Source organism: Mustela putorius, unplaced genomic scaffold, assembly GCF_011764305.1.
Source record: "Mustela putorius furo isolate JIRA1106 unplaced genomic scaffold, ASM1176430v1.1 tig00000788_pilon_pilon_pilon, whole genome shotgun sequence".
Classification (NCBI taxonomy): domain Eukaryota; kingdom Metazoa; phylum Chordata; class Mammalia; order Carnivora; family Mustelidae; genus Mustela; species Mustela putorius.
The window spans coordinates 5,780,500-5,795,110 of NW_025421481.1; the positions used below are offsets into that span (position 1 = coordinate 5,780,500).

General features: G+C 36.2%; 1 protein-coding gene across 1 annotated transcript in view; it reads left to right on the top strand.

Moving 5' to 3' along the window:
- Window positions 1-242: 242 nt before the first annotated feature.
- Window positions 243-14,611, top strand: part of ANKS1B (ankyrin repeat and sterile alpha motif domain containing 1B) — a 1,114,451-nt gene continuing 1,100,082 nt past the window's right edge. Inside the window, 1 exon segment of the mRNA XM_045084805.1 lies at window positions 243-402. Within this exon segment, the coding sequence (XP_044940740.1) occupies window positions 269-402 (134 nt within the window). The 5' untranslated portion in view covers window positions 243-268.

The window sequence follows — 14,611 nt, forward strand, 5'->3', positions numbered from 1 at the left end:
TGGCTGTGGGGGCGCGTCGCGGCTCCCGGCTCGGCCAGCCCCTCTTCCTAGACATGGTCTGATCCCCATTGTAAAAGCTGCGCCCCGAAGAGGAGGACAGTGGTGTTCCCGGCTTGGGGCTGCAGGAATCGCTTCGTGCTGAAGCTCTTGCATTATTTTAGGGTGGGGCGGAGAGGGCCCTGGATTTTTGGGAAGTGGGGGTGGGCGGGGAGGAAGACCGGGGGGGGGTGGGGGGGGCAGGACTCTGTGAGGGAGCCGGTGAAAGACTATGGGGAAGGACCAGGAGCTGCTGGAAGCTGCCCGCACTGGAAATGTGGCTCTGGTGGAGAAACTCCTGTCTGGCAGAAAAGGAGGGATCCTGGGCGGTGGATCCGGACCCTTGCCCCTGTCTAATTTGCTAAGGTAAGGACGGGAACCAGCTCTGGGATTGCACACCTCGTTTTGCATTGTGATAGATCCGTTCTCATTCTCAGAGTTACTGCACCTGGTGGCTGCCAGCGATTCATTCTTAAATTAGGCAGGAAAAGAGACTGTGTGTGTGGAGAGGAGGCATGAAGCTCCTAGTCCGATTGATGCCTTAGATTCTTTGAGTAATTTGAAAATAGCCTTCCATCAATGCGTCAGTAGCTACTTTTCTGCGAGCTATGGTGCAGAACTTGTACATGTACTAGTGTTGCTGGAAGAAAATTGGTGTTCCACTCGCTTTTCACCAATATTTATGTATTTTTAGTGTCGAACCCAGCCTTTTTTGTCTATTTGAATGAAATTGGTAGAGAAGCTATTGCGTGCATCCAGTTACCCTGCAAAAAGCAACAGCCTTTGGTTGCTGTTACCTTCTCTTGCAGAAGGCATTTGCTGTGCTGGGGGTTATGATCCCACAAAATGAAGCAAAGGAACCTTCTGATGAGATGTCACCAGTACAGGGTGTGTGTAAAACTTGATGAGGCAGGTGAGGCAGCCCCAGCAGTACTTCCAGTTACCTGGACACAGCAGAGTGAAACTTGGTTAGTAGGATGACGGATGTCAGGTCGGGATCGGGATGGTGTATATGGAATATAGTAGAGGCCTTTTAATATGAAGATGTTGCAGGTGAGACTAATATTGCTTGGAGACTCTTAAGATGACATTTAAAAAAATGTCAGGGTCTTTATTCAGCAGAATAGCTGGGTTGATTTGCACGTTGGAAAAACTATGAACTTAAAAGTTGAATTGATGGACAAATTAAATAAGAGGGAAGAAGCCTGAAGGATATTCATTAGGTAAAATGCAAGGAAAGCTCTTTATAAAATTATGGCTATTCATTTTGCCCTGGATATTTTTGGAAGCATCAGTCTTCTTTGGAAGCATCATATCTTCACCCTAGAACATCTCTTAAGCAACCCAACTGTACTTGTAAAAATTTTAAAAAATCCAAGTGATTTTCTTAGCTTTTAAAAACTCCTGTGCCACTCTTGACAAGTGTTTAATACAGACTGCTGGATGATAACATTGTGTCCTTTACTCAAATTCTTTTATGTTGTAGAGGTTGGGCAGTGCAGTTAATTACAATATTGGCTAATAGAGAAAATGAAAACATCTGTATTAGAGTGAAATGAATTTAGTTGGCAAATAGTTGATGGATTTTAAAAAGCTCCATATGTAATCATCTATACTTGTTAATAGTGACATTTTATTGGAATGATGGTTCATGTCAGATCAGTGAATGTGGGACTTATTTTTTGTTGATCTTAGAAGTGATGACTCGTGTGTGTGTGTGTGTGTGTGTACTCTCTTGTTAAGTAATTTTCAATTTAAAATACAAATAGTTTACATATTTCAGATTATGGCTCTGATAATTGCCCTTAGTCACAGGTAATTTATATAAAAGCAGTTTATCTGGTTGTGGTTTTAAAGTTGCAGATAAAATAAATATGTTTACTAGTTGACTGAATTAGTTGTAAAAGTGTTTATGGCTAGAAACCTGTAATTTGCGAGAGGTTTGTAAGTAATCAGTTCCTTTGGAAAAACACTAAGGAATTCTTTGAGAACAGTGAGAACTTAAGTTAATGTTATTGAGATAAATGGTATTTTAAAAAGCCCATCTTTGTGATAGAAGTTAAAAATAAATATCTTTTAAATACTTTCTCAGTTGTGCCATTTAAAAAAAAGGATAGATGGCAAATTTTAGGAATTAAGATAAAATTTCAGAATTGTAACCCACAGCATAATTCTTGATTAAAACGTTTTCCCTTTTGCTCGTTTTGTCAGGTGAGAATGGTAGCTCTATAACAGAAATGTGCCTGGAAAACAAAACTTAAAATCATGTGTTCATTGGAGTAGTTTGAACCAAGTTGTAAAAGTTAAAATCAAAACCAGTAACCTTTAAACTTGAATCTATCTCATACAAAATAAACAACTAAAACAAGGTCTCTGAAGAAAATCAGGGTTTAAAATGTATTCTTTGGATGATCCTTTGCATAAAATGAAATTTCTAAGAAGGCACATTTAATTGTTACTTTTTTTCACAAATGATTGTCATCAGAAATTTATTTACAGAATAATGGACAATGTGGCCCCTTCCTCTTCAAACATAATGACACTTCAACAGTTTTAAATACTTTGGAATAAATTGCAGAATGGATTTGCCACTACCTCCTCCCTGCCTTTATTACTTGTGTTGTGTAATAGTGTCAGATACTGTGCTAAATGCTTATGCATATCATCTCATTCAATTCTTCTATCAGCTTTAAGTGGCTGAGCCTCAGTTCACAGAAGGACTGAAGAGTTAGGAAGATTAAAGACTTGTCCAAGGTCACTTAATTAGCGATGGCAAAAATTTGAAGTTATGTGATTTAAATTTGCTTTTCCACATCTTAAAGTCTTACTCATTGAATCTGTTGGAATCACAAAAATTTAAGATACATGGCATAGTCTAACCAGAACTCTTTTTTGCTATGAATAATTTGATTTGAAAATCCTTAATTTCTTTCCTAAATTACAAAAAAAAAAAAAAATCTCATGACTGCCCATCGAGGGATCAGTAGATAAGAACTTTTCTTTTTCTTTCTTTTTTTTAAATTTAATTTAATTTTATTTCTTTTCAGTGTTGTAGAATTCATTGTTTATGCACCACACCCAGTGCTCCATGCAATATGTGCCTTCCATACTACCCAGCAGGCTCTTCCCATCCCCCCTCCTCTCCAAAACCCTCAGTTTGTTTCTCAGAGTCCACAGCCTCTCATGGTTTCTCTTCCCCTCCAATTTCCCCCAATTCACTTCTCTCCATCTGCTCTGAAAATGCTTTTGTTGACATATGCCTACTAAGAAGTGAGCAGTAGCTACCTGATGGGGAATCAGGTATGCTTGGGTGCATTTTCAGCAAAAGTAAGAATGATCTTCAATAAGTATAAAAATCTCTCTAAGTCTCACTGTCCTCTTCTATAAAATGGGAATAGTAATGGTACCTATCACATATTTGTAAGAAGTGAAATAGAAAGAAATGAATGCAAAACATTTACCACATTGGTGGTTATCATTAGTGTTATTTCTCACAGAGATTTAAAGCATTTGACTCTGTTTCCTAAGATCTTGATTACTAAAGTTTTGCTTCATAATGGACATAGAGTAAATTTCTTTAGTACAGTTTCCACTAGAATTACAGAATATGCAAATAAAATGGGGCCATTTATTCAACTTCTGACCTAGAGGAACATCTTTTACCTGTTAGTTATTCTAGTGTTGTAAAACCCTTAAATGACTAGGTCCATTCAGGGTTTTTTGACAGCTCTAATTAAAAAAATTATCCTTATATTGAGTTGAAATCCTCCTCCCTGTAATTTCCAACAGTTGGTATTAGTTGGCAATGGAGTGTAGGTGAAGCTATATTTTCATGCTTCTCACTATTCTCTTTTTATTTATTTGCATATTCTCAAATTCTACAGTGACTCTCGTAAAGGTGATGAGCAGAAATGAACAAAATGCACCAATAACAGTTGACCAGAGTAAATACACTAGGACTTGACACACTGTTGAATTAAAAAAAAATAAAGTTTACAAAATAGCATTTGTAGTATGATCCTATTTTTTTTTAAGAAAATATAAGCACTTGTGAAAATTTATAATATGTATTAAGATGTATGGAATGATAAACACCAAAATGTAAAAAGTAGTCTTCATCTTTGAGGTAGAATTGTGGGTGATCTTTATTGTCTTTTTGCTTATTTACATTTTTCAGTATTTTAAAAATGAACATGTGTTATGTAATCAAAATAGCAGCTATTTAAAACATCACACAGTGAAATTATTATTTTTGTTATTGATTTAAGATGTACCTTAATACAGATCCGTTTTACTGAGGTATATAATGACATTGGCTCACATTAAGCAGATACTTAAAGCTTCCAGGTATTTTTGTCAATGACTTGTGAAGCGGTGGTTCTCCTATCATATTTGTAGAAGTGTTGATTGAACTTGAGTTATTCCTATTACATTTATTCTTCCTTGTTTAGCCTATACTTATAATCTAACTAGGTCTTTTTGATTCTTGAGTCTATCTTCCAGCATATTAACTTTATCCTCTGTACCATCTGTAGATTTAATAAGCATGTTTTCTATAATTGGAATTCAACCATTATGATATATCCCTAAAAAAACTTTCTTTAGCTTACTATGAATTTAAAAGTAGCAAACTTTATACATGGTATTTCTACCAGCATTGAAGCCATGTAATAGAAATCTCATTCAGCTACTTCTAATATACCTGTGAGAATATTTTGAATATTTTATCCATTGCTCTTCTGAATTCATGCTGTGTCCTGTTTATGACATTCTTTTGATCTATCTCTAGTAGTAAGTCTATAAATTCCACCTAAATCAGGCTACTTTATTATAGCTTGTTTACAATGGTAAACCATTGATGATGCCTAGTACTGATGCAAATTCCTTCTCCCTTGTACCTAATTCTTCTGAATACTTATACTCAATTAAAATGTCTGTTATGACCTCTGTCTTTTTGAAATTTCAATAATGTCCCAACATTATTTGTTTATACTTTTTGGTTTGAAAATGATTCTCTCTAGAGATGATAGAACAAAATAGAAGTTGGGAAGAATCAGATTCTTGGCATTGTTAGATATCACAGGAAATTCTCTGGCGGTCTAAAACCATCCACAGTTTTAGTTATTCTGTCAGAGCTTATGGTTATATTATCTGTTATAGAAGTGAACTTTTTTATGCCTCTCTTCTTTTTTTCAAACTTAGTTGAAAGAGACATTAATATTTTCCCAGGTAAATGCCTTTTTGTGTTTGTTTTCAGTTATATCTCTCTCTCATCCACACCTTTTGTCTTTAAAGAAATCTGAGCTCCTTAGAGCTCATCAGAGTACTCAAATTGAATTACCTCCTTCCTTTTCTCTCTCCACATTATATGTGAAGTTTCATTTTATTCAACATCTCTTATGAGACAGCCTCAAAATCTTTTAGTGTCTTCCTTTGACACAACTACCTTTTAATCTAAACAAAATAATTGCTATTTAGAATGTATATTGAATAATTTCTTTCTTGGTGAGTCTAGATTAAGAAATAATAAAGCAATAAAAAAGTTTTACAACTCAAATTTACTTGATTTTCTTAATAACTCAAAGGATCACATGTAAAGCATATTACAAATTCTTGTGGAACATAAAGTCCAGTTTTTTGGGGTGCCTGGGTGGCATCTGCCTTAGGCTCAGGTCATGATCCCAGCGTCCTGGGAAGCAGGAAGCCTGCTTCTCCCTCTCCCACTCGCCCTGCTTGTGTTCACTCTCTTGCTTTGTCTCTCTCTGTCAAATAAATAAATAAAATAAAAAAACAAAAAGAATCCAGTTTTCAAGACCCCCATGTGAAAAAGTAGATCTGTGGGAAGTAGGGGAAAATAGTCTCTACTCACCAAAGATATGTAAACCAGAGAGATTACAAATTTTTTCAGATTTATGATTCAGTTCATGAAGTTTTTGGTGATGGGTAAAAGGAGATCAGAGGCAACTCAGAAGTGTTGTAATTTTACAACTATTTGGGCTATTGTTGTTATTGGGACTCTGATAAGGTACTGACTTTCAGGGAAACTGCATTGGTTAAGTGGAATAAATCACAAACAGAGCAGTTAAACTGCATGAAAATGTTATATCTATAAAAATAGTCAAGTTGCAAGTGGGTTATCTATTTTAGATAGTAATGATGTTTGAAGCGGTGATTGCACCATTATGTTCAGGGAGCTGTGTCTGCCAGAGTGAACAGTGCCAGCTGCATGATGTGGAGTGAAGAGAGAGGAGAGGGAATTTTGTTATTGACCTCTTCTCTACTAAGCTATGTTTTCAGCTCCCTCATCAAAGCAGTGAGACTGATGTGTAGCAGGGAATTAGGACAACCAGCCAGTAGTGACTACTACTCACCCTGGCCATTCTTACATTGCCTAATTCCTAGTGTATCTCAGTGTATTCTTCAAGTCATGGAAGGGTAGAACAGATCTTCACTGACATTAATGCAGAAGCTTAAAATATTCAGCATTGCCTCTATTGACTTTAGCAATTTAACCTCTCAGGTGACAGTAAATACAATTTGATTTGTTCAGTTGTGTACTGAAATAATTTGATTATGTATTTGATATAATTTTGGAAAATTCTTTCAAGGAGCCTATTATAGAACGTTCATCGTGTGCATTTAACTAGAAATGGGAGCTGACTATAATTCAAATCAAGGGTTAGAAAAAACTAATTTTAGTCTACCGAACCTGAAGTTTATTTTTTTTTTTTAACATTTACATGCATTTCAGTGTGTCTTTGGTTCCATTTTGAACATATTGCAGCGTAGCTTTAGTTAATTAAAATGTGAGTTTTGGTTATTCATCAAAGAATATTTTATATTTTAAAAAGCAGGAATTCACAGAGAGCATTCATCTGTGTTCCACTTCTTTCTCATGTATGTGATGACATGGTCAGCTACACCATATGGTAGGCAGAGGCACAATGCCAGTGGAAAACTCTGAATTTTCCTCTATAACACAGATCTAGGAATTCTTCTTAGAGTCCAGTTTTCTTCCTTTGCATCTGTAGAACAGGAAGTGAATTCTTCATTTGTGTTAAACCTGGGTTTGGCATGAAATTGTGTGACATTCGAGGGTGAATCAGAATATATGGTTAAAGGATAAATTTTGTTTTTGTCAGTCTCTTGTGCAGTCTCTAAAGAGTGTTCATCTCTGAATCTGTTTCTTAGAGATAGTGCTTCCTTTTTTAATAGCGTGTCTTCATTAATTTTATAAAATGGAACTTTGATTCAGTTGTGTTGTCGTTATTTGGGTTCTACTGTCTTGTAGAGAAGCTTTATTTAAAGTGGTTAATTACTTCTAGTTAAGTGAACTGAGACATTTGGCCTAGACTTGTCACCTTCTTTGATCGAATTGAATCAAATCTTGACTAATAGATGTAGGCATAAACAGCTAACTTAATTTCTTGCAGCCTGCTTGATATTTCTGTTCCCCACACCACATTTCCTTTAACCCTTCCTGCCCAAATCTCTTTTTCTATAAAGAAAACCTCTTCTCCATTTTAATTACTACAAGTTCAGCCTGGCTCTAGTTTTTGTGCCAGTTGTCCCTCTCCTGAAGGGAAACTAATTTTGTGTGAGGAGTAGAGTTGGGAAAGGCTGTGTAGTGAAACATAGATTAAGAAGAACAAATATTGGGCTTTCCTCATGTCTAGTTTCCTGCCTGCCTTGGTGTTAATTTCTCCTCTAACCTCATGGATCAGTGCTCTTGTAACTTACCTAACTTTATCCTGCCTCCAAATACTATTTGTGGGAGTTGAAATGTGACTGCAGAGGTTTTTAGGAAGAGGAAACTATTTTAGTATTTTCATTTAAAGAGCAAATAAAACTTTAGGCTCAAATAGTAATGCTTTGGATCTCTTATTAGCGGAGCTGATGAAGTGCATTTTGCCAGATTTGCAAGAGAGATTGGTTAAAGGTGGTCATTTATTTTTCCTTCTTATGAGGTTGATGCTGTCAAAAGAGAAAGGGATTTGACTGAAGACATGAGAAATGGGATGGCATAGGGCTGGTGCTGCAAAAGCCTTTTCTTTTGGCTATTTATTTGGTCCCTGGAACTTTTTTATTGGTATCTGTTATAGTAACACACCTGTCTTAGATATCAGCTTGTGGTATGTTGTTTGCCTATTTCAAGAAGTTATTCCTTGAGGTACATATTTATTGTATAATCAAAGATGACAAGTGTATGGAATAGAATTGTATAAGAGCTTTGACATCTAATGTAGTTTGAGATTCAAATTCTTTTAAATGCATTTTCTTGTTATTTAAAACTTCAGTATCTAAGTTATTCCATAAATGTATGTTTTACTGTACAGGGAAGACATTTGAAGTTATGACCCCTGGATCCTAATTTCATCCTTCCACATTAAACTTTACTTTTTTTCTTTTCTTTTTTTGGGGCTAAATTACTATTTAGCCACTTTGAGTCCTTATTTGGTACCTCTAGTAACTAATCTGCTTTTTAAATGTTTTATGTATCATATAAATATGCTAAATATAGTGTCTTTTGAATATATAAAAAACTTCTATATTTACTTACAGAATTATCCCTGTTTTGTATAGCTATTTTACTGTTAGTATAGGACACGGGAGTGAGTGGGAGTGTGTTTGGGAGGAGCAGCAGGAATTATGCAGAGATGTTCTTTGGCATGGTAAATTCCAGTAGTCGGGTACTCTAGGACAGAGTTGTTCCTTCTTTATTTGATTTGACTAATGACCAGAGTGATCTGTCACTCTGAAGTTTGATAAAAGCTTTGAAGACATAATCAGAGAAGGTGAAGAATTATGAATAATGGTTAAAGTAATCATGTAAGTTTTTTTACTGGTATGTTTTATGCTATGTATTAGGATTTTTTTTTTTAAAGATTTTATTTATTTATTTGACAGAGATCACAAGCAGGCAGAGAGGCAGGCAGAGAGAGAGGAAGAAGCAGGCTCCCTGCTGAGCAGAGAGCCCGATGCGGGGCTCAATCCCAGGACCCTGGGATCATGACCTGAGCCGAAGGCAGCGGCTTAACCCACTGAGCCACCCAGGCGCCCCTGTATTAGGATATTTTTGGACCAAGTATTATTATTCAATAAGCCAACTACTCTCCAACTAACCCAACAAGTCAATCAGGATTTCATAGGGAACTGACATCCAAGAACAATGATAACAAAGAATTATCTCTCATTGTTATTTACAAATATTTCTTTTTTTTTTAAAGATTTTATTTATTTATTTGACAGAGAGAGAGAGATCACAAGTAGGAAGAGAGGCAGGCAGAGAGAAAGGGGGGAAACAGGCTCCCCGCTGAGCAGAGAGCCTGATGTGGGCCTCGATCCCAGGACCCTGAGACCATGCCCTGAGCCGAAGGCAGAGGCTTAACCTATTGAGCCACCCAGGCGCCCCTATAAATATTTCTTGAGTACATTGTGGATTCTAAAATTGAATGAGATCCTCTCCACCTAACCCCAAGTATTTGTAGAATAATGGAACAGGTATGTCAACAAAGAGTTAAAGTACAGTGTGATATTTATTGTAATGGAAGTACCAAATAATACAATAGGAATGTGAAGATAGAATTATTTAATTCTGTCTGGGAGAAGTAGTCAAGGGAAACTTCAGAAAAGAGGTGATTCTTGACTCTTACTGGATGAATGGGAGTTTGCCAGGCAGACCATCTGAGGGAAGGGCTTTTCTGGAGAAGGAATAGTATAGTCAATAGTAGTATGTGAAAATGTAGGATATAATTTGGAGTATTGTAAGTAGTTTGGTATAGAGCATGGGTAAGAGGCAAGTCTGAAGATTGAAGGACTTTGTGCTACACTAAGGATTTCTAACTTAATCCTGAGGAGCATGGTGATCCGTTGACTTTTTTCCCCCTCAAATTTTTGATATATTACTTATTCATTTATGATGATAACATGACTCTGTTCCAAATAATTAGGTAAAATGAAAAAAATCACTCCTAATTCTATGGCTAAGGCCCATTTGTTCTGGTGTGTATTTAGTATAATTGTTATTAGATAAAACATACATTTTGAATCCTGAATTTTTGCCTTAATAGTATATCATAAACTTTTTCTGTGTTATTATAAAGACTTCATAATAGTATTTTTAATGGCATCATTAAAATATCCCATTTAGGGATATCTGGGTGGCTCTGTTGGTTAGGTGTCTGCTTTTGGCTCAGGTCATGATCTCAGAGTCCTGGGATCAAGCCCTGCATCTGACTCCCTGCTCAGTGGGGAGTCTGCTTGTCTCTTTCTGTCCCTCACCCCTGCTCATGTTCTCTCTCTCTCTGCAAATAAATAAAATCTTTAAAAAAATCCCACTTAGTGCAGAATTTTCATAGACTTCCTACACCAGAATCAACCCTGTGGTTGTTTATTAAACATAGGAATTTTTTGGTCTCACCTTGGACCTACTGGGTGAGAATTTCTGAGTAAAAGTTTTGGGAATATGCATTTCATAAGCTTCCCTAGGTAATTGTTATATACACTAAAGTGTGAGAACCCCAGATCTGGTGTATTTATCTTAACTTAAATATTCTTTTAATGTAGATACTTGGATAATGTTTAGGTAGTATAGTAGTAGTATGATGAACATTGTCATAGAAACCACATTTGTCATAAATTATATTCTTAAGATATATATATATATATATTTTAAGATTTTATTTATTTATTTGTTTGTCAGAGAGATAGAGTACAGGCAGGCAGAGTGGCAGACAGAGTCAGAGTGAGAAGCAGGCTCCCTGCGGAGCAAGGAGCCCGATGTGGGACTTGATCCCAGGACACTGGGATCATGACCTGAGCCGAAGGCAGACGCTCAACCGACTGAGCCACCCAGGCATTCTACTTAGGATCTATTTCTAAAAGTGGAATTGCTTGTATTATTAGTGTCCCAGATATTATGCCAATTGCTTTACATGCTTTGTATCCGGTCTTCACTATAGTCCTGAAAGATATTTATTGTTAGCCTTATAATTATAATTAGGGGAAAAGAGCAGAAAAATTGAATAACTCGCCCAAAGTTACAAAGCTAGTGACAGGAGCAAGATTGAAATTCAGGACTTTCCAATCCCTGAATATCTTTTTATTGTGCCCTATTGCTTCCTTATTCCATAGGGATCAGTGTTTCTCCTGGGTTAAAATATGAAAATATGAGTATGTTTCCAGGAGCAAAGAGAAAATACATTTTCTGCAAAGTTACACAGTAATATATTTTAGCTCATACCTAATTTTCAATTATTTTTATTTATGCTCCTCATGTACTTTCACATTATAGGCAGTATTTTGTTTACATTTGTTTATTGATAGCACATGAGTGATAAGCTGGATTTAGTGTTAAAATAACTAAAGATGTTTTAGGATATTTGTCAGTCATCATTTTCTTTTTTAAGATTTTATTTATTTATTTGAGCAGAGAGCCTGATGTGGGGCTCGATCCCAGGACCCTGAGATCAGGACCCAAGCTGAAGGCAGCGGCTTAGTCCACTGAGCCACCCAGGCTCCCCAAGTCAGTCATCATTTTCTCCTTAAAACACGGTGGGACTGTTTTATCCAAGATTTTGTGGGTGCATAATGGTATCTAACTTCTTTTGTTTTCAAAGGTGGTTTAATAACTTGTCCATGCATGCCAAGTCTCCAGATGGGTGTGATTTATTTTTCCCTATTTCTTCCCTCATGAAAAGGAGGAAAATATAGTATTTACCATAGTTTTCACCTAATTTCATTTAACTTTTTGATTCATTTGTTCAAGCCAATAAATCTGAGCTCTTAGTTTTAACTGCTTCCATTACTAACTGAAGGATCTTGTCAAGTCTAGTGTTAGGCTCTGTATAAAAAGCAGGCAACCAGGCACTTTGTCCTTAGGAACCTTCTCATCCCCTGTTTTTGTTCTCCTCTGTCCTTTCGCTAAGCCTTTGTTCCTTTCTTGTTCTGAGACATTCTTTTTTTTTTTTTTTTTTAACCTGAAACCCAGAATTCTCATTCAGTTTTATCATGTACAAATAAAAAGTTTTCTAAATTGCCCCTTATTTCCTCATGCCATGGGTGTCCATTTTCAGCAACAGTGAATGGCATGGTAGAAAGAAGCAACAGAATGTAATGGAAGAAGTCAGAGTCTTGAGCTGGAATGAAAACTCTGCTGTTGAATGGACATTTGGTCCAGGGCAGGTTATTTAACTTCTTTGGACCTCAGTCTCCTGATTTAGAAGTGAGGATGATATCTATGTTGTAAAATTGTAAGGATTAAAGAGAATTTATATAAAATATCTAGCACAGGGCCTGTCATTTAGGAGGAACCCAAAAATGTGTGGTTTCTTTGTTATTATTATTACTGAGGCATTATGGCTGTCTAAGGAATAATTAGTATAAATTCATGAATGTCTTTATTTGATGTGAACTATGGGATATTTGCATTTTAATATGTAACTTCTTTAGGTACGTTGTCTTAAGTTAAATCTTTAATGATGTAGGCAGCAAGACAGGCCACTGGGGGTGATATATTTGCTTGGTCCTTCTCTGATCTCAGAGATAGTGATTACTTTTTTTCTGCCTACTTTTAGGAATAGTACTGGTCACCAGATATTTAGCATTAGTTTGTTATCGTCTACATTTTTCACAAAGCTAATTTGAGCATGCAGAGATTGTGTTCTGCTGGAGTTGTGCATGCTGTGTTATATATAATCCATGAGGTTAATGGTTTTCTAATAAGCTTATCATTGATATTTTCTTTATCTGGCTTTTTAAAGCATTTTTCGTTGACAGACATTTTGAGGTTGTGTACTATGTATTCAGCATGGTGATGGTGCTTTGGAGTATAGAAAACAGATTCTCTCCTCCAGGCAATTTGCAGAAGTTACACACATGAGATAATAGCTAGCTATATAGTAGTTTCTAATTTCATAGAGTACAAAAGCTCACAAAGTAAGCTTTTTCTTCTGATCAATCCAGTGTCAACATTTGGCTCCCATCTTCCATTATATATATGAACTAGATCTGAACATGAGTCAGGGTTAAGTAATTCTTTAATGGTTGGAGCTAGAACTTTAAGAAAACTAATTTTGATTTTTAAATAATCACATAGTTGTGGAAAAGCTAGTTTAGTTGAAGTAACTTTTCCTCTGAACCACCTGAGAGTAAATTGCAAACCTGATGCCGTCACCTAGGGATATTTTAGTTTGTATTGAGTTTATATTTCCTAAAAGCAAAGGTATTTCCCTATACAACCACAATACAACTACTAAAATCAGGAAATTAATATTGCTACATTATAACCATTAGACCCCATTCAAGTGTGGGGATTTGTCCCAATAATGTGCTTCACTGGAATCCAGTTCAGAATCATATTACATTTTGTTGTCACACCTCCTTAATGTTCTTCGGTGTGGAAGAGTGTCTCAGTCTTTCCTTGACTTCTATGATCTTGACACTTTTTAAGATGATAGGCCAGTTATTTTGTAAAATGTCCCTCAGTTTGGGTTTGTTTGTTTTTTTCTTAGGATTAGATTCACATTGTGCTCATGTTTGGCAGGAATATCACAGAAGGATGCTGTGTTCTTTTCATTGCATCCTATCAGGGGTTGCATGATTTTGATTTGTACAGTTGCTCATAATGTTCACTTTAATCACTTGTTTACTTGTTTATGTAGTGTCTGTCAGGCATTTGTATAGACAATTACTCCTTTTCCCTTTGTAATAACTATTTTGTGGGGAGGTATACTTAATTAGCTGCATATCCCATTCTTTATCACACTTTATTTATGTAAGTATGGACTCATGGTTTGTTTTTTGTATGGGTTTTGATGTATTATTGTCATTGTTAATTTTTGATGCTTAAATTGTCCCAGACTTAACCAGTATAAGTTCTTGAAGGCTGGCTTTTCTGAGTCATTCTTTGAGCATTTCTTTGATTTTGGCACCATAAAATGTTCCAGGACTTATCTTTCTCTGCCTCAGTTCTGGATCAGCCATTTCTCTAAGAAGCCATAGTTCTTTTTGTTGGAAAATGGTAAGTAGGTGATAACATTTGGATACTAAGTATAGTCATTAGTGAAAATATATATTCATACACAAAAATATGCACACTTACATCTATATCTACCTGTATTTATTGAAAATCATGGGTTTACAATGATGAGTCTAACTCCAGTCCAACTCCACAGTCATGATTCGTTTTGGTTTCTTCCCTTCCTACATTTGTAACTTCTTTCTCCGATAGTGAAAAACTTGATTTCTGTTCTCTTTAGTACATATACTTATTTGATAAATCCTCCTGTATACAAACAACAAATCCTCTTCTCTACTGCCATGTCCTCCCTGAGTCTATGTCTTCATTACCCAACTCAGGCTCTGCTGCTCATGTTAGCCTGATCTACACTGATAGCCTCTTGCCATTAACAGTCTCTGATACTTTATGCCAGTTCACATCTACAGAAGGATACCCTTTTTATCCTGCTTGGGATCTGACCCCCTGAACTGGGTCACCCTTGCATGTGGATGATCTCTTCACCCTGTTTGGACTCTTGACACCCTATGTCCGGATGTTCCCCTCTGCCTGACCACC